The 20,507-nt window shown below is 41.6% G+C and overlaps 1 protein-coding gene across 3 annotated transcripts in view; it reads left to right on the top strand.

Moving 5' to 3' along the window:
• Positions 1-20,500, top strand: part of LOC131436146 (E3 ubiquitin-protein ligase RBBP6-like) — a 46,598-nt gene extending 26,098 nt beyond the window's left edge. For all 3 annotated transcript variants that reach the window (XM_058604667.1, XM_058604669.1, XM_058604668.1), the window contains 2 exons: positions 16,592-18,191; positions 18,985-20,500. In XM_058604667.1, the coding sequence (XP_058460650.1) occupies positions 16,592-18,191; positions 18,985-20,196 (2,812 nt within the window). In that variant the 3' untranslated portion in view covers positions 20,197-20,500. The remainder of the gene's footprint in view (positions 1-16,591; positions 18,192-18,984) is intronic.
• Positions 20,501-20,507: the final 7 nt, after the last annotated feature.

Here is a 20,507-nt window from a genome sequence, read left to right as displayed (position 1 = left end):
ATTTTGATCAAATAAATAGGAAACTGGAAATCAGACATTTTTGCTATTAAACCTTTGTGCCAAACACTGTCGAATGCTTTTTCTATGTCTAGAAGAGCAACTCCAGTGGATAACCCAGAAGATTTATTTGCTTTTATCATGTTCGTTACTCTGACAAGTTGATGAGTAGTTGAATGTTCTTGAGGAAATCCAAACTGCTCTGGTAAAAAAATTGTATTCTTATTTATATGAGACATCATTCTCAACAAGATAATTTTTTCAAAAAGTTTACTGATAGAAGAAAGTAAGCTAATTGGTTGATACTTTGACGTTTCTGCTGGGTTTTTATCAGGTTTGAGGATAGGAATCCCTTTAGCGTTTTTCCATCTTTTTGGGAAGTAAGCTAAGGAAAAAAACATGTAGAAAATTTTGACCAGGAGTCTCAAAGCAACATCGGGAAGATTTTTAATAAGAATATAAAAAATTCCATCATTACCAGGAGCCTTCATGTTTTTAAGTTTCCTAATAATTGACTTAATTTCATCAAAATTCGTCACAATAATGTCATCTTGTAATAATACTTGAGTTGAAATATGATCATATTTCAGTGAGACTTCATTTTCAATAGGACTCACAACGTTCAAATTAAAATTGTGGAAACTCTCGAACTGCTGAGCAAGTTTTTGAGCTTTTTTGCCATTTGTAAGAAGTATTTGATTTCCTTCCTTGAGAGCAGGAATTGGTTTCTGAGGTTTCTTAAGAACCTTAGAAAGTTTCCAGAAAGGTTTAGAATATGGTTTAATTTGTTCAACTTCTTTAGCGAAATTTTCATTTCGCAAAATAGTAAATCTATGTTTAATATCTTTTTGTAAATCCTTTACTATGTTTTTCATAGCAGGATCACGAGAACGTTGAAATTGTCGTCGACGAACATTCTCCAACCGAATGAGAAGTTGAAGATTGTCATCGATGATAGGAGAATTTAATTTAGTTTGAGCTTTGGGAACTGAAAGATTTCTAGCTTCCATAATGTAATGATTCAAATTATCAATTGCTGTGTCGATGTCCGCAGAATTTTTTAAAATAGTTTCATGATCCACATGATTTTCAATGTGAGATCTGTATTCAAACCAATCATAGTTGAATATAGAACTAATTTGATTAATTATAGCTTCGTTGGAAAGTCTGAATGTTACAGGAAGATGATCGGAGTCAAAGTCAGCATGTGTAATCGGTTCACCACAAATGTGACTTTGATCTGTTATAACAGGGGTTCCCAAACTATTTTGGGTCATGTACCCCTTTACTAAAATTAACTTAGGCCTCAGACCCCCATTAACAAATTCCTTTGAAAATTCATTTTCTTGCTTTTAAAATATTGATGTAAAATACTTACCAATTTCTGCGGATGGTCAAACAAACACAACTTTTTTAGCGAAAATATTTCAAATAACAACTGATATCAAACAATAGGGGGTCGATTTCTAGACCTCGTCGACCCCCATAGTCAGGTTTCGTTTATGTCGACCCCCGCAAAAAGGATATCGACCCCAAGGGGTCTATATCGATCACTTTGGGAAACCCTGTGTTAGAACCAGATCAATTGTAGACGGGTTTTTCACGGAAGAGAAACAAGTAGGATTACTGGGATGAAGAACTGTAAAGTAACCAGCTGAGAGTTGATTATGAAGTATTTTACCATTACTGTTATTTTGCCTACAATTCCACTGGACATGCTTAGCATTTAAGTCCCCTATTACGAAAAATTTCGGTCGATATCTTGTGAGTTTTTGCAAATCGTCTTTAAAGAAATTTAATTGTTCGCCGGTGCATTGGAATGGCAAATATGCTCCAGCGATGAAATAAATTCCATGAATGGTTTCAACTTCGATTCCCAAGCTTTCAATAACTTTAGTATTGAAAGAAGGTAAAATTCGATGTTAAATTTGTCGTTGGACAAAAATGGCAACTCCACCACCCATTCCAGTAAACCTGTCAAATCGATGAACCACATAATGTGGATTACTTTTCAATTTGACATTTGGTTTAAGAAAAGTTTCTGTCACAATGGCAATATGAATTTTATAAACTTTGAGAAAATTATAAAATTCATCTTCACTCGATTTTAAACATCGAGCATTCCAATTTAAAATATTCAAATAATTATTTAACATCACAATTTTAAATTCATTATAATATTATTTGCAAATTGCCATCCGATTTGAAAAGCTTCAAAAAGTGATGAAGTCGAATTCATTCGGATGATCATTTGAAAAAGTTGATCTTGTAGGTAGATCATTTTATTTTCAGTTATATCGCCTAAATCGACTTCATTAAAAGAAGCGAATGGCATTGAAGGAAGATTGGTAGGTAGACTGCCATTAGAAGAAGATGATTTGGCCGATCTACCTATTGATAAATTGTTTTCGTTAGAAGATGAACTGCAAGGCGTTCCTGTGTTTTGATTATTTACATTACTTTTCAACCCATTCACCCTTGGAACATCGAAATATTTTTCCTATGGACAGTCCTGCATAACACACCAACGATGAAAATAGAAAGAACAGCTACTCTCATTCAAAAGACGTATTTTGCCATATTCGTCGAATTATTTAAGAATGGGGCGAATAATGCTAATTTATGAATAATACAAAGAATATTACAGACGATTTTCATGAAAACAAGTTGATAAGAAGTCTGGATGAATTAAAGGCAATTTGAAACCATATTAAATGGTTTAAATCATATTTCATCAATACAATGTCAAGCCGAAATACTTGACCTATTTGAAGGATTTTTAATAATTTTCACATTTCAAATGGTTTGACCAATTCGCACACTCTCATTCTGATACTAACGCAGAAGGCGATAGCAACCTGTCGACGCCGTTCTATTGAGATAAGGTATGAGATATCAGGTGTGAAACTTTGCTTCCGCCGTTTTTTATCAAAAATTAAAAGCTTTATTGCGAAAAAGTGCTTACAGATATATTATTCAAAGTATTGTCCGTCGCTAGCGACAACTTTCTCCCATCTTTTTGGCAATTTTCGGATCCCGGCTCGAAAAAAAGAGTCCTCTTTTGACGCTATCTATGAAGCAATCCATTTTTCCAACTCTTCGAAGGATTGAAAATGTTGATCTGCCAGGCCGCGTGCCATCGAAAAGTCAGAAGGGGCGACATCTGGGGAACACGGCGTGTGGGGCAAGACTTTCCATTTCAGCGTTTCCAGGTGCTTTTTGACCACTTTTGCGACGTGATGCCGAGCATTGTCGTGTTGTTGGATGACTTTTTCATGTCGCTCTTCTCTTGTGGCCGCTTTTCTTTTAGCGCGCGACTAAGGCGCATCAGTTGCGTTCGGTAGCGATCTCCTGTGATGGTTTCACCCGGTTTTAAGAGCTCGTAGCTTCCCGACACGTTATTTTACTCAGAGCAGCATCACCGTAAGTTTCTGAGAGCATTCGATGCGCTTCAGCTGCATTTTTTTCGAATTGTAACAGAAAAGTAAAACTTCCCGCAAATGGCGAGAATTGGGCACATAAACAGACATTTTCGAGCGTGAATAATACGAAAACAAGAACAACTGTCACTGAAACGGCGATGACAATCCGTTAGGCACTGTACACACTCACTTTAAAGGCATTATCATCTATGTATTTTGACCAGCCTCAGCCGGTACAGCAACCTATCGGAAAACGGCGGAAGCAAAGTTGTACACCTGATAAGAACTTGTGAACACTTAGTTATTTCACCTTTTGACGACCATCAGACTGAATAAAAAACATGTTTTCTTTTTTACACTGCGAAAGTGGTAAGAGCTCTTGCTACACCAAAAAAGAAAATGCCTATGACTTACACGCTATGAATAATCACCGCTGCACTATTACTTGATAGAATCGAAACCAAACCAACAATTTCGGCTGCGTTGTTCCAGTATCCTCGTTCTTACTGCATTCTTCTCGTCCATTAACTGCTAATATTCGCCGTGAAACCAGTCATTTGCTTCGATTTGATGCCCTTTTAACTAGTACGGATGCTGCAGTGTTATTTATGGCGGACCGAGGTTGAATCTCGACGTTCGTGTGCAAGGAGTGTTGTGTATCATCGATAGTTTTGAGCGCATACAGATCACGAAAAGGTTGAGATTCGAATCAACGCACTGCGGTAAGTGCGCACATTGATTACGTCGGAGAAGAACTTTCAGTTGAGGAGAACGTGGCCGATTTGGTTTTCTGTGTGATAATCAGGAGGCCTTATGGATGAATGTGTTTCAGACTACCTTTCCTAGGGAGTCAGCACAGCTGAAACATCGTTGATCGTAGTCGCTGAAAGCTTTGTGCAAACTCTCCAGTCCGATCACAGGCTTGTATATTGCATTCCATTCCTGGCCTGAGCATTCGAGATGCCGATAATGAGCTTCACATCTCGCACTGTGCGATGGTGATGCTGTATTGAAGAAACGACCTTTAATATCCATGCAAATAGTTAAACATTTATATTGACATCGAACGCATACGATGCGGTGCAGAGAAAAAATGGAAGTGAAAATGCGCAGCTTACTAGACGACGGGCGAGTGTGGTTTTCACAGCCGTCACTGAATCGGTCCTTGCAGCACTTGCGCACGCGCCTTTTCTCATTCTGCTACTACCGGAAGGTGGTAGCATCCAGTCGACTCCGTTCATCATAATACACACATGGAGGCATTAAATATCGCCTTGGGAGTGGCAGCTCACCCTACCATACAAAAATATATCATGTAACTAAGGCAATAGCAAATTTAACTGAATTTAACATAGAAACAAACACAAATTTCAAGTTTACATGTTAATTGATGTGATATTCTGCCTTCACCCAAGAAACTACGGCATGTTTTCAACATTCAGCAGAGCATGAGCGATTACACCTGAGTGGTAAAAAGTACATACACACATCAATTTGCACCACATCACATTTAATGTCGTTTTCGCTTGAGAAAACTGAAACTGCCCCAGTGTAGTTTCATCAAACAAACACTTTTCACGAAACTTTGTTGATTGCGCACTTAGCAACGGGAGTTTGAGCAAACCTGATATAAAAACCAGGTTCGAAACTCGATTTTCAGTTCAACAACGTTAAAACTAGGTTCGAAACTAGCTTCAAATGAACGGTTTGACAGCAGTTAGGGTGAAAACTGGGTTAGGTTTGGTATCAAGCGAAAACGACAAAAGATAATCAACAAGGCTATGAAACAATACTCGGTTTGTGGTTGCCGCTTTCCATCCAACCTATCTGGTCCGCTGCGCTCTTCGTCTTCTTACATTTACATTTCATTTTTTTTGCACTACATCACATTTAGGATAACACATAATAAACAATAGTACGCCACAATACTCGGTTTGTGGCTGCCGCTCTACATCCTCGATCACGCCAGATCACGTTCTACCTGGTCCAGCCATCTCGCGCGCTGCGCTCCCCGCTTTCTTGTTCCAAAAGGATTTGTGGCAAACACCAGTTTAGCTGAGTTGCTGTCCGGCATTCTCGCAACAAGCCCTGTCCACCGTATTCTTCCGGCTTTGGCCACCTTCTGAATGCTGGGTTCGCCGTAGAGTGCAGCGAGCTCGTGGTTCATTCTTCGCCGCCACACGCCGTTCTCCTGCACACCGCCGAAGATCGTCCTTAGCACGCGTCGCTCGAAAACTCCAAGAGCTTGCAGGTACTTCTCGAGCATGATCCATGCTTCGTGTCCGTAGAGGATCACCGGTCTTAGAAGCGTTTTGTACATGGTACATTTCGTGCGGGGGTGAAACTTTTTTGACCGCAGATTCTTTTGGAGCCCGTAGTAGGAACGACTTCCACTGATGATGCGTCTTCGTATTTCACGACTCACATTGTTATTAGCCGTTAGTAAGGATCCGAGGTAAACAAATTCTGTATATTGTTTTCGACGCATTCACCACCAGTCCAACCTTTGCTTCTTCGCGTTTCAGGCGAGTGTACAACTCTGTCACCGTTCCAAAGATTCTGGCGATAATGTCCATGTCATCCGCAAAGCACACAAATTGACTAGATTTCGTGACAATCGTACCCCGGCTGTTTAGCCCGGCTCGTCGCATTACTCCTTCCAAGGTGATGTTGAATAGTAGGCATGAGAGTCCGTCACCTTGTTGCAGTCCCCGGCGGGATCCGAATGAACTGGATAATTCACCCGAGACCCGTACGCAGTTTTGCACACCGTCCATCGTCGCTTTGATCATTCTAGTCAGCTTCCCAGGGAAGCTGTTCACGTCCATAATTTTCCATAGCTCTATGCGGTCGATACTATCGTATGCCGCTTTGAAGTCGATGAAAAGGTGATGCGTTGGGACATGGTATTCCCGGCATTTTTGGAGGATTTGTCGCACGATGAAGATCTGGTCCGTTGTCGATCGGCCATCGATGAAGCCGGCTTGATAACTTCCCACGAACTCATTCATTTTAGGTGACAGACGACGAAAGATGATCTGGGATAGCCCTTTGTAGGCGGCATTTAGAATTGTGATCGCTCGGAAGTTCTCGCATTCCAAATGGTCGCCTTTTTTGTGAAGTGTCAATTACCCCTTCCTTCCACTCCTCCGGTAGGTGTTCGGTTTCTCAGATCCTGACTATTAATCGGTCCAAACACGTAGCCAACTTTTCTGGGCCCATCTTGATGAGTTCAGCTGCGATTACCAGCTACTTTGTTGGTTTTGAGCTGGTGCATGGCATCCTTAACTTCCCTCAGTGTGGGAGCTGAATCATTTCCGTTTTCTGCTGCACTGCCTACGTTCTTTGCGCCGTTCAGGTGCTCGTCGAAGTGCTGCTTCCACCTTTTAATCACCTCACTTCCATCCGTTAAGAGGCTCCCGTCCCGTACAACAGTTCCATTTCCTCGCACTCCGCTTCTTCCAGGTTGCGGTTTGTTTCTTCCGAAAGATGCGGGTCTGCTGTTTCCGCTTCTGTTTGTATCGTTCCACGTTCTGCCGGGTTCCATGCTGCAACATTACCGCCCGCGCTGCGTTCTTCTTCTCCAAAATCACTCTGCCCTCTTCGTCGAACCATTCGTTCCGTCGACTCCGTTCCACGTACCCGACGGTGCACTCGGCTGCGTAGTTTATGGATGCTTTTACTGTACTCCAGCAGTCTTCTAGGGGAGCCACATCGAGCTCGCCCTTGTCTGGTAACGCTGCCTCGAGATTCTGCGCGTATGCTGAGGCGACATCCGGTTGCTTCAATCGCTCTATGAGTCGTCGTCTTCTTGTTCTAGCCGAACAGAGATTTTTTTCAGGGATGTTTGGCATTCTTGTTACATGCCCCGCCCACCGTATCCTTCCGACTTAGGCCACTTTCTGGATACTGTGTTTGCCGTAGAGTGCAGCGAGCTCGTGGTTCATCCTTCGCCATACACCGTTTTCCTGCACAAGTGCATACCACCGAAGATCATCCTTAGCACGTGTCACTCGAAAACTCCAATTGCATGTAGGTCCTCCTCGAGCATGATCCTCGTTTCGGGTTCGCAAAGAATCCCTGGCCTTATGAGCGTTTTTTTTTTAATCTTGAAGTCAATAAACAGGTGATGCGTTGGGACATGGTATTCACGACATTTCCAAATGGTTTTCTTGTGAATGGAACAAATTACCCATTCCTTCCACTTTTACGGCGTAGTTTCATCAAACAAACACTTTTCACGAAACTTTGTTGATTGCGCACTTAGCAACGGGAGTTTGAGCAAACCTGATATAAAAACCAGGTTCGAAACTCGATTTTCAGTTCAACAACGTTAAAACTAGGTTCGAAACTAGCTTCAAATGAACGGTTTGACAGCAGTTAGGGTGAAAACTGGGTTAGGTTTGGTATCAAGCGAAAACGACAAAAGATAATCAACAAGGCTATGAAACAATACTCGGTTTGTGGTTGCCGCTTTCCATCCAACCTATCTGGTCCGCTGCGCTCTTCGTCTTCTTACATTTACATTTCATTTTTTTTGCACTACATCACATTTAGGATAACACATAATAAACAATAGTACGCCACAATACTCGGTTTGTGGCTGCCGCTCTACATCCTCGATCACGCCAGATCACGTTCTACCTGGTCCAGCCATCTCGCGCGCTGCGCTCCCCGCTTTCTTGTTCCAAAAGGATTTGTGGCAAACACCAGTTTAGCTGAGTTGCTGTCCGGCATTCTCGCAACAAGCCCTGTCCACCGTATTCTTCCGGCTTTGGCCACCTTCTGAATGCTGGGTTCGCCGTAGAGTGCAGCGAGCTCGTGGTTCATTCTTCGCCGCCACACGCCGTTCTCCTGCACACCGCCGAAGATCGTCCTTAGCACGCGTCGCTCGAAAACTCCAAGAGCTTGCAGGTACTTCTCGAGCATGATCCATGCTTCGTGTCCGTAGAGGATCACCGGTCTTAGAAGCGTTTTGTACATGGTACATTTCGTGCGGGGGTGAAACTTTTTTGACCGCAGATTCTTTTGGAGCCCGTAGTAGGAACGACTTCCACTGATGATGCGTCTTCGTATTTCACGACTCACATTGTTATTAGCCGTTAGTAAGGATCCGAGGTAAACAAATTCTGTATATTGTTTTCGACGCATTCACCACCAGTCCAACCTTTGCTTCTTCGCGTTTCAGGCGAGTGTACAACTCTGTCACCGTTCCAAAGATTCTGGCGATAATGTCCATGTCATCCGCAAAGCACACAAATTGACTAGATTTCGTGACAATCGTACCCCGGCTGTTTAGCCCGGCTCGTCGCATTACTCCTTCCAAGGTGATGTTGAATAGTAGGCATGAGAGTCCGTCACCTTGTTGCAGTCCCCGGCGGGATCCGAATGAACTGGATAATTCACCCGAGACCCGTACGCAGTTTTGCACACCGTCCATCGTCGCTTTGATCATTCTAGTCAGCTTCCCAGGGAAGCTGTTCACGTCCATAATTTTCCATAGCTCTATGCGGTCGATACTATCGTATGCCGCTTTGAAGTCGATGAAAAGGTGATGCGTTGGGACATGGTATTCCCGGCATTTTTGGAGGATTTGTCGCACGATGAAGATCTGGTCCGTTGTCGATCGGCCATCGATGAAGCCGGCTTGATAACTTCCCACGAACTCATTCATTTTAGGTGACAGACGACGAAAGATGATCTGGGATAGCCCTTTGTAGGCGGCATTTAGAATTGTGATCGCTCGGAAGTTCTCGCATTCCAAATGGTCGCCTTTTTTGTGAAGTGTCAATTACCCCTTCCTTCCACTCCTCCGGTAGGTGTTCGGTTTCTCAGATCCTGACTATTAATCGGTCCAAACACGTAGCCAACTTTTCTGGGCCCATCTTGATGAGTTCAGCTGCGATTACCAGCTACTTTGTTGGTTTTGAGCTGGTGCATGGCATCCTTAACTTCCCTCAGTGTGGGAGCTGAATCATTTCCGTTTTCTGCTGCACTGCCTACGTTCTTTGCGCCGTTCAGGTGCTCGTCGAAGTGCTGCTTCCACCTTTTAATCACCTCACTTCCATCCGTTAAGAGGCTCCCGTCCCGTACAACAGTTCCATTTCCTCGCACTCCGCTTCTTCCAGGTTGCGGTTTGTTTCTTCCGAAAGATGCGGGTCTGCTGTTTCCGCTTCTGTTTGTATCGTTCCACGTTCTGCCGGGTTCCATGCTGCAACATTACCGCCCGCGCTGCGTTCTTCTTCTCCAAAATCACTCTGCCCTCTTCGTCGAACCATTCGTTCCGTCGACTCCGTTCCACGTACCCGACGGTGCACTCGGCTGCGTAGTTTATGGATGCTTTTACTGTACTCCAGCAGTCTTCTAGGGGAGCCACATCGAGCTCGCCCTTGTCTGGTAACGCTGCCTCGAGATTCTGCGCGTATGCTGAGGCGACATCCGGTTGCTTCAATCGCTCTATGAGTCGTCGTCTTCTTGTTCTAGCCGAACAGAGATTTTTTTCAGGGATGTTTGGCATTCTTGTTACATGCCCCGCCCACCGTATCCTTCCGACTTAGGCCACTTTCTGGATACTGTGTTTGCCGTAGAGTGCAGCGAGCTCGTGGTTCATCCTTCGCCATACACCGTTTTCCTGCACAAGTGCATACCACCGAAGATCATCCTTAGCACGTGTCACTCGAAAACTCCAATTGCATGTAGGTCCTCCTCGAGCATGATCCTCGTTTCGGGTTCGCAAAGAATCCCTGGCCTTATGAGCGTTTTTTTTTTAATCTTGAAGTCAATAAACAGGTGATGCGTTGGGACATGGTATTCACGACATTTCCAAATGGTTTTCTTGTGAATGGAACAAATTACCCATTCCTTCCACTTTTCGCTCTGGGAACCGAACGATCCTCACTATTAACCGGTGCAAACAGGTATTTAACTTTTCTGGACCCATCTTGATAAGTTCAGCTGTTTTGTTAGCTGGTAAATGACATCCTTAATTTCCCTCAGTGTGGAAGTTGGATCATTTCCTTCTACGTGTAACAGACGTCGTTTCCTCTGTTGCATAAATTTCTGCGCTGCGTTCTTCTCCTCCAAAATCACCCTGAACTCCTCGTTAACCCATTCGTTCCGTTGGGGAGCGGGTCATTTCGCCGAAAGTCGTTTCGCAGAAAACCATTTCGCTGAATAGGTCATTTCGCCGAAAGGATAATTTCGAATACATCATATTATTATTTTGTGTTATTATGCCACTTGTATAATTAATGTGGCGCTGCCACATAACCGAAGCCAAGAAGGCTTTGCGGCATAAAGCCGCCGAGGCGTCACCGGCTGAGTTGGTCGGAAGCGGCGGCCTCTTGCATACAAACCTGTAACCGCCTGGTTTGCCCGGTCTACTCAAAGCTAGGTTTCTTTGCTTTAGTTAGGTCCGAAAGAGCGGTAGCGAGCCGCATTAGATATTTTTTCACTTAGTAAACGGAAAATACCACATACATTTGCTTGGTAGATACATACACCTATGCAATTGCTTTTATGCTTAGCGGCTAATAGTCAACAAGTTTCTTTGGGTACTCCGTTCTGAGGTTCATGAATCAATCTTTATTCAAGAGCACAAGAATCAATCTTTATTCAAGAATTACAATTGTTGGTCAACAAAACGGGGGTTCATTTGTGTTTATTTTAAATCAATCCCAATTATAATATTTAGACAATTGTAGGAATTGACGAAATGACCCTTTCGGCGAAATGTCATTCGGCGAAATGACCCTTTCGGCGAAATGACTTTCGGCGAAACGACTTGGCTTTCGGCGAAATGACCCTGATCCGTTCCGTTGACTTCGTTCCACGTACCCGACGGTGCACTCGGCTACCCGGCTCGTTTTTCTCGCTCGATGGACGGTTGTGGACAACATTCCCAGTTGGTGACATCTCGGACGGAGAGTTTGCGGTTCCACTTTCAAACAGCTGGCCACTTTTTTCGACGTTTTAGCAGCTTCTAGATTGTCCCAGATTCAGTCTTGCTAGCTGCTGACAAACGTTCTCCAAATTCCTTTATCACAGTTGGTGCCAGTTGATATAGTCACATTAAACAATTTCGCAAACGCAATCGTTTGAATGAGTATTTCGAATTTTCGCGATGAGCGACAAAAATTTCTAACACGTTACCTCTTACTTCGATGCAATTTTCTCAACTGAAGAGTGAATGCCAAAACCAAACTGGGAATAAACGATCTGAAACAAATTCAACAGAAACATATACATCGAACACGAGTCTATTTCTTCCCTTCTACTTTGCCGCACGATACTGATTCGAGACTTTTGGTTTTATCTTTTTTCGGTTCGGGAGTTACGGGGTAAAATGTGCAAAATGAACTAAAAACGTGCAATCGATTTTTTCAGAGACCGCTCATCCAATTTTCACAAGCGTAGGTTCAAATGAAAGGTCATATAACCCTACCAAATTTCATCCGAATACGACTTCAGGTTCCGGAATTACAAACTCATAGGTATAAAAATTTCATTTTCAGGGGCGTGTTTTCATACTTGACACGGGAAATTTAATCAAATACTTTCAAATAGCCATAAAAATCTTGAATTGGACAGATTTAGTTAATTGATGACCAAATACAATGATTTTGGGTATACCGGAACTTCGTTCCAGATTCCGGAAGTATCGAAAAAAAAGTGATCGTATACTCCAAACCAGAAATCACACCAATTTCTTAGAAACGGCTGAACCGATTTTTATGATCTTAGATTCGGATGAAAATTTTTTTGGTCCCATAGCCGGTTATAAATAGTATTCAGATCGAACTTTCAGCTCGGGAGTAACAGGGTAAAATGTGCAAAAAAATGAAAAAAGTTCACTCGAATTTCTAGAAGACCGGTCAACCGATTTTGTCGTGAATTGCCTCGGGGCACCTTTTTAAGTTTTACTCTCTGAGAGAGTGTTAAATATTTGATCGTTAATTTCTCTTGCTGTATATAACGTATAGGCATCATTTTTGTTTTCTTGTATTGAAAAGTTATGCAATCACTGTGATAACCGACTTTCTAACAGAGGTCCGTCGGGTCGAGTTTCATATACCTCAGTTCGTCGAGTACGCAAAATGTCTATGTGTGTGTATGTAACATTTTTTTGCACTTTTTTCGGAGGTTTCTGAACCGATTTTCACAAACTTAGAGGCAGATGAATGGTCTAGTGATCTCACACAAATTTTTTGAATTTTGTTTGGATAATTTCGGAACCGGACGTCGGATCCGAATCAAATTCAATAGCTACATATGGAACTAGAAGAGCTTATAATAACGGAAATGGAGTGGTTTTCCGAGATCCGGTATATCCAAAATCAATCAACTAACCAGACCTACCCAACTGAAGGATTCTATGACTACACACTTATAAAAATCACTGTGATTTTACATCTTATAAGATGCACATAAATGCAGCGTCGCTGTTCACGCAAATTCACATGGAAGAACACTTAATATTGTGTCTAAAACTCCATGACATGAATTCGTTGAAATAAAAAAAGAATACTAATCTTAACCGCCGCGACTTGAACCAAGAATCATTGGATCGCAAGTACGTCTGTTAATCGACTGAGCCACAGAAGCATGCATCTGCTTGACTGGTAAAAGGAGCATTTGAATTCATACAGTCGCACCTGCTAGCAGAATGCAAGTTACAGTCGAAACCAGTAAAATTCAAGCTATTCTAACATTAAGTCATTACAAATGAGATTTTCCGTCATTTGACAAATTAGGTCTTTTTGAATTACATCGTATGAGGAATTAAGTCACCTGTAATGTTCAAATTTTTTTTGGTGTGTAGTTAAAATTATTTTGCTCGATTTTTCATGTATAGAAACCCACTCTTGAAATTGAATTGCAGGCGATACTATAATGGACGATCGGTATAGGTTGCAATTGATGCGTTTGATTCATGCAATACGAGAAGAATGGCCGGAATACCAACAAAGACATGTTAAAGTTATTCTCCTGCATGACAACGCTCGGCTTCATGTCGCAAAAGTCGTGCAAAATATTTGGAAACGTTCAAGTGGAAAATTTTGAAGCACCCGCCGTATTCTTCAACATTACTTCTTCTGATTACTGGTGGTCCGACGGATGCAGCACGATCTGGTACGTCATCGATTTACTTCTTTCGCAGAAATCTAAAATTGGTTTCAAACTTGTATCGCCTCAAAAGACGAGACATTTTTTCGAGATGGAATTCGATAATTGATATGTGATGTGGGAAAAAGTAGTAACTAGATATGGACGATATTTTGATTAATCTTCATAATCTTATTTTTTTTAACAAATGCATTTTTGACCCAAAAAAAAAACGGACCGGTTTGATTTGTACTCACAATAGTTCGACGTGAAAAACACGATTTTAAAAATTTGTTTTTGAGTCAGCAGTTGTGAATCCCTAGCTACATTATCTGTTTCTGGCCGAAGTCATCAGTGAAGTAAACTTGAATTTACTGGACTGGCAATGATCCTTTAATCAGAAATTCATTTCGAAATGTATCGTTGTTCATGAAAAGACATTGTACTTGTTCATGAAAAGACATTGTACTTTGACAGATCTCAGTCATTACAGTCGCCAGACTGTGCAGGAATGAATGGAAATCTACTTGAAATTAAAGGGAATCTGCTCGAAAACGGATCCTTCGGAAGCTACTATCACTGGTTGTGTTTGTTTGACCTGAATTGTTTGTTTGTTTGACCTCAATTCCTTCCAGTTCAACTGCAGATTCAAAGGTCCTGAACGTTTGCTTCGATTCGATTTGAAAAGGTTGTACCAAATAGCAAACATTGGCGATAAGTTTGTATTGGAACCTAGGGGTATTATAATTTGTTGTTAGTTATACCACAGAGAACAGACATCCAAGTAGAGATTTCAGTTTGTATAAGAAAATTAACGGTTGTTTTAAAAAGCAATCACCAAGTAGCAATTCTTCTGTAGAGGCGCTTCGTGCACTCCAGTAAACCCTTATGGGCTCTTGCGTTCGGTGATTCGATGTTACACCCGAAAAAAGGGGTAAATAGAGCTTCTTAGCAATGAAAAATTGTATGGAGAGGTACATCCGAAAATAACTTCTAACTTAGTTTTTGCCAGAATCATTTTGTACTGACCGAAAATGTTTCTTTTTACTCTGGTGCTCAAAGATAATGGGCCGTATGAATAAAATGTAGTAATGTCTGTTGTTTGTAGTATCTTCTCAAAAACAAAATCAGCAGAGTATAGCGCGGTTTGGTATGAATAAAAAAAAACACGTTCGAAAGTTATGCTACTTTCGAATTTGAGCATTTACTGCATGCCGTATCACCTTGGAACCGGAAAACCTGAAATAAGTATGCACTAAGCAAGAAACGTACTTACTGCAGCAAAAAATGCCATTTTTTTAATTTTTCTACTTCACTTTATCAGCAAACACACGAGTAGCAACCTCTAGAGCTACCTACCGGAAAATTGTAGTGAATACTACAGTTTGTAGCATGTTGTGTAATAAAGTCTCTACTTTTGACAGGATTTACTACCGAAATTCAAGCTTACGGTCCAATGAAAAAAGTTCTACACCCGTAGATTTACAACAATAACAACATTCAAAGTAGTTGTTAACTTTGCGTTAACTGACTTACTTGTGTTTTTCATCGGCGCGAATAAGAAAATTCAGTTTTCGAATAGCGTGTATGTCGATATGGTTTTTAGCTACGTATTTGACAATAATGTACGATTCAGACGATCCGTCTCTTTCCGTCACCGTCACCGGAACGTCAGCTTCCGTCAAAATTAGTTTAATACCTTCCTTAACGGAACGTTCACACGCTCCGTCCGTCAAGACATTCCGTGTCGGTGACGTTACGTGTGAATGGTTCCATAAGAATGCATGTAATTAATGTTGACGGTGACGGTGACAGAGGTTGACTGTGACGGAAGGAGACGGATCGTCTGAATCGTACATAATGCAGCAGCTGTCGAGAGAATATGAATTGAGTTTTCCACAACGAAAGCTTCCTAGTGCTCCTGTATTAACGAAAGTATTCAACCGGCTTCGCAAACGGGAAGTGTCCGGAGAAATCGTCACGGTGTGGGCTGTTTCGAACAGGACCCTACCACTAGTTTGAAACGTCAACGACCGCATGAATAGTGAACACAGTACTCGAGCAAATAGAAGAATGTGGGGCCGGTTCGAAATGATGTTTGTAATAGCTCAGAAATGATTTGCTAACTTACCTTCTCATACAATCTGTAAATGAGATCCATCATCATATTCTTTCGGGTCACACTTATTGATATTCAACATGGAATCATGTCTCAGCGTTCTACAACCACGAACCTGATTCTATGCCAAGCGGATTGCATATATACGTTTTTACAATGATCTTTTCTTCACATTTGATATCATTAACCACGATATAAAGATTGCTTAATTAGACAAACTTGAATTCGACACGAATATCCTCAGGAATCGTCGTGTATCAATCGAAACTGGCGATTATACTCCGTGGGGTAGCTCTCTCGGGCCTTAAATATCCTTGCTGTATTTCAACGATACCAACCTTTCTCTGTAAATTCGAGTGTTCCCGTCAATATTACAGAAAATTGGCTCTTTTGTCACGTTTTGTTTTTTGGTATTATTTCCTGATTTCGAAAGCATCGAAATCTGTTGATTGTAGGCTGAATAATCTGCTTGATAATGCGGTCACTCACTTGTCTATTAAATTTTGGAAGTTTGCTCATAGTACTAATCATCAACTGCGCAGTTTGTTCGATATAGAAGTTCAATGAAAATGATGCCCTTCGTACTTGTTCCGTCTAAACCAGTTAAGAATCGGTTCCTCAACTTTCAACCCCAATTTGAAAATAACAACATTGCAACGGCTCATACATCAGTGGGATTCATCCGAGCGGTAGCAACCACGAAGTAGGGTTTAAAGCAGAGATGAAAGGTAAAAATGTTACATACTAGCTCTAATTCAACTGCAAGTACGTACAGCTGTTAGGTTGTGACGAATCTAATGCAATTTATCAACACTACTGATATTTTCGTTCACCTCAACGTCCTCCTTCTTTCCCACCGGCTCCCATTTCTCATTACCCAGAAAACGTCGGCCGTGACTAATATTCGTAATTTGTTTTCTGTTTATTTTCTTTTTTACTTTCTCAATAGATATCCACCACGCGAGGTTCCGCGCGGTCCTTATATGGGCCATCCAGTTAAGACAGAGCCAATGGTTTACTATGAACCTCCACCGCAACCGGCTCCAATCCAACAACCAGTGCCGGTTCATTCGGAACCTCCTCCACCAGGATTCGAAGAGCAGGATAGTTGGTCTGGCAAGCAAGAAACGGAGTACCGGGCACCGGCAGTAGTAGCTCCGGTTAAAGCCGCAGAGGAAATATCCTACGATTATCATAATACACCGAAAAGTCATGAAAATGATCGTGCACTTACGCCCGTTATTCATGATGATCATCACGAACACATGACTCGGTCTGTTTCCAGAGAAAAGGAACACAAGAAGCGAAATCGAGACGATGCCGATGATCACTATCGAAGGGAAGATAAAAAGATTGTTGCCAAGACTCCGGACCGACACGAAAAAGAGAAATCATCTAAACGGGGTCCAGATTATGATAGAGAAAAAGAAAAAGATAAGAAAAAAGCTGAATTATTAAAAGAAAAGCGTTTACTTGAAAAAGAGCGCGAGAAAGAAAAAGATAAGGAAAAAGAACGCGAGAAGGAACTGAAACGTAAACAGAGAGATTCAAGCGAGGAAGAGAAAAAAGAGAAGAAAAAGGATAAAGAGAAGAAAAAACGGAAGAAGGAAAAGGAAGCCGAGAAGAAAAAACATAAGAAAGAACGCAAAGAAAAAGAGAAGCGTGCGAAAGAAAATAAAAAGGAAAGAAGAACGGTTGAAAAAGAGGAAGCGGACAGTTCTCAACAACCTAGCACACCGAAACATGCTCCTAGAAAAGTCATTGAGCTAGAAAAAACAATTGATAATAGACATTCAGAGGTTGATACGACCCAGGATTACGGCATTCGTGGATTTGATGACACACTTGTGATGCCAGATTCGCATCATTCGCAAGATATGAATAAAAAAGTGTTGCGGGATGACTATTCCTATCCCGAAGAGCCATCTAGTAGTCATGATCAAGAGGAAGAGCAATATCAGCAGGTAGACACAAGTCACGAACATAGTGATTTGTACTCTGATATTCCAGACAAATATGAGGGTGACCAGTTGGAGAAATCCGTTCTGGATGATCCCGATGAAGATGTTGATTTAGTTAACAGTAGCGTTGTTGAAGCTGACGATCACAACGGTCAAGAAGATATTAAAAGGTCCGACTCTATTTTGGATCTCCATGCAAATCTGGATTTTGAAGGAGAACTTGAAGAAGGCGAAACTTCTTCTCCACCTAAAACCAACATGTTCATTGGCATTCCGGAGCTCTCTAAATGGGAACTGGATGAGGATAATCCAGTTATTTCCAGTACTGATAGGAAACATTCAGCGGATGAGCTGAACAATGCAAAATCGGACGAGTCGTCTAGTAAAGTCACTAATGAAGTGCTGAAGAGAGCGGAAAATGCCATTTTCACCCGAGCGATTAACGCGATACGCCCAATTGAAATTAAGAAAATCAGTCTTGATCGACAAAAATTGTACTCAAACGATCCACTGGCGATCGTTGATGTCGAGGCAACGGCACTCGATTCCAAAGCGGAGAAGCAACAGGATGAACTCAAACGGTTCCAGGTGAGTGTGGCTAAATGTTTTGCAATGAGTACTTATTTAGAAATTTGGATAATTATTTCGATTTTTCATAATCTTTTGTCGTTATTATTGCTTGAAAAATTGGAACCGATCAAAGGTTGTTCAAACTAACAATTTCAACGAAACTGAGTAGGGTTCACACGAAACATCGGTGGTTTGCGCGAAGCCGATATAATAATCATGTTCAAAATGAACTCGAATTACTGTTCAATAGTATTAAAGATAGGTTCTAAACTGGCTTCAAACAGACGGTTTGACAGCAGCTAGTGTGCAAATTGGGTTAGGTTCGGCAGCAAGCAACAACAACATCATATTCCAGTGAAGAATGAAACATACATATCGAAACATCGTTCGATATAATGAATTTTGATCGAATGTGAAAATTACATTCTATATTTCGATCGAGTTGAAGTTTTGCCGTGTAAAAACATCACTCGATTGAGGTCAGTAATTTTACATTTGACTTGTAACTTGCTAAACAACGTCAGGTTTGTTTTCTTAATAATGTTAGCACATCTGTCTATCTACCTACATTTATTTGGTTTACCTAAAGCTAGGAGACCTCTCTTAGTTTTGTCCGAAGTATCTTTAAAATGCTCGGTTATCAAATAAGCAGAAGCGATGAGACAGTGTCTCCTATACACGAAAATACTCCGTTAAACCATTCTAGTAAATCTCAATTCATATCAATATACGAAATTAGTTTATGTGTTATAATTTACACTGTTCGATTTCCCATCCCATATGTCTAATTGATTAAACTGTCTCATTTCAGGTTACCGTTCCTATTAACAACGATAACGCTGAACGGTCGGTGGAAATCAAGTCGGATGTTGAAAAAATTGGCGGCCGCTCTTCACCGGTGCGTACTTCGATCAAGGAACGACTTGGAAGCAAAATAACCGAAGTTTTAGACAGCAGTTCCAGCACGTATTCTCATTCTCGAACCCCGCCTCCGGTACGAAAGACCAAGGTTACAACAACCGCTGTAACAATACTCGACCATCCAAAGAAGAGGTCTCGTAGTAAATCTTCTGAGCGAGATGTTGGTACCCGGAAGACACGAATTGAACGGGAAGAACGGCGTCGGGAAGAAATTCGAATTAGTAGCAGGCGCCAAGAAGGTAGCCGAAGGGTGGTACTTGCTGTTCGTGAACCGAGTCCAGAAAGACGGAAGGAACAGGGAAGAAGGGAAAGGGTCGCTAGAGAAAGCGGAAAAAATAAAGAACGTATGGGAAAAGATGTACTCGATAGAAGTCGTGACAGAGTAGCCCAACGTAGCATCGATCGTAGTCGTGAGAAACGGCGAGAAAAATCAAATTCTCCGATTAGACGAGAACGAGAGAAAGAACGCGATCACGAGCGTGAACGGGAACGGGAACGTGAACGGGAACGCGAACGAGAACGTGAGCGGGATCGTGAAAAAATTAGACGAAGAGATCAAAATGAAACCGTCGAAAGAATTCGAAAGGTTGAAAGTCGCTCAAGAAAAACTCCCGAGAAATATAGCAGTCATGGTATCAGTCATAAGGAAGAGAAGAGAGTGCACGATCGGAAACGTTCGGATATAGACACTGACCGACGACATCATGAGGGCCATCATTCGGAAAAAGAACGTCGCGATGAATCGTTCACCAGGAAGGATGATCATCGCAAGCGAGTTGGTGAAGATATTGCAGAAAAAGTGGTCGAATCTACGACCAAGCAACTAAAACCCGAAAAGATACCAAAACCATCTCGAGGCGTGGTCAGTTCGAGTGACTCCAGTAGCTCCGACTCAGAATCTTCCTCGTCAGACTCGAGCAGCGATTCTGACGAAGGTACAGCTAAAAAACGGAAGAAGCGAAAGCATAAGAAAGAACGTAAACGTGCAAAGCGGTCGGCGTCAACCGATTCCGACGACTCTTCCAGTAAGAAAAAGAAAAAGAGTAAAAAGTCTAAATCTAGCAAGAAGAAAAAGAAGGAAAAGAAACATCGTAGGGAGTAAATTTGACTACTGCTGCAGCTACAGCTAGAAAGGACAGTATTGGGAAAAGTTACTAAAATTAAACAATAGGAAGCTATTTCGGGAAAATTTGTACAGATAAGATTGAAAATGTCCCGAGGATTCTCTAGGCATCACCGAAGTCTAGTGTTCAATCTGCTGCGCTGGTTATTATACACGTACCATCTACAAGCAAAAATTCAATGAACTATTCTATGAAATTCACTTTGATTTCATAGTTTCTTGTAAAAGATTTACTATATGTAATTACGTTAATATGAAAAAGAAATACAGAATGAGAACTCAATTGTTTG

The sequence above is a fragment of the Malaya genurostris genome, chromosome 3, assembly GCF_030247185.1.
Source record: "Malaya genurostris strain Urasoe2022 chromosome 3, Malgen_1.1, whole genome shotgun sequence".
Classification (NCBI taxonomy): Eukaryota; Metazoa; Arthropoda; class Insecta; order Diptera; family Culicidae; genus Malaya; species Malaya genurostris.
The sequence above is the reverse complement of the archived record's forward strand: the minus strand, read 5'-3'. Positions and strand labels throughout refer to the sequence as shown.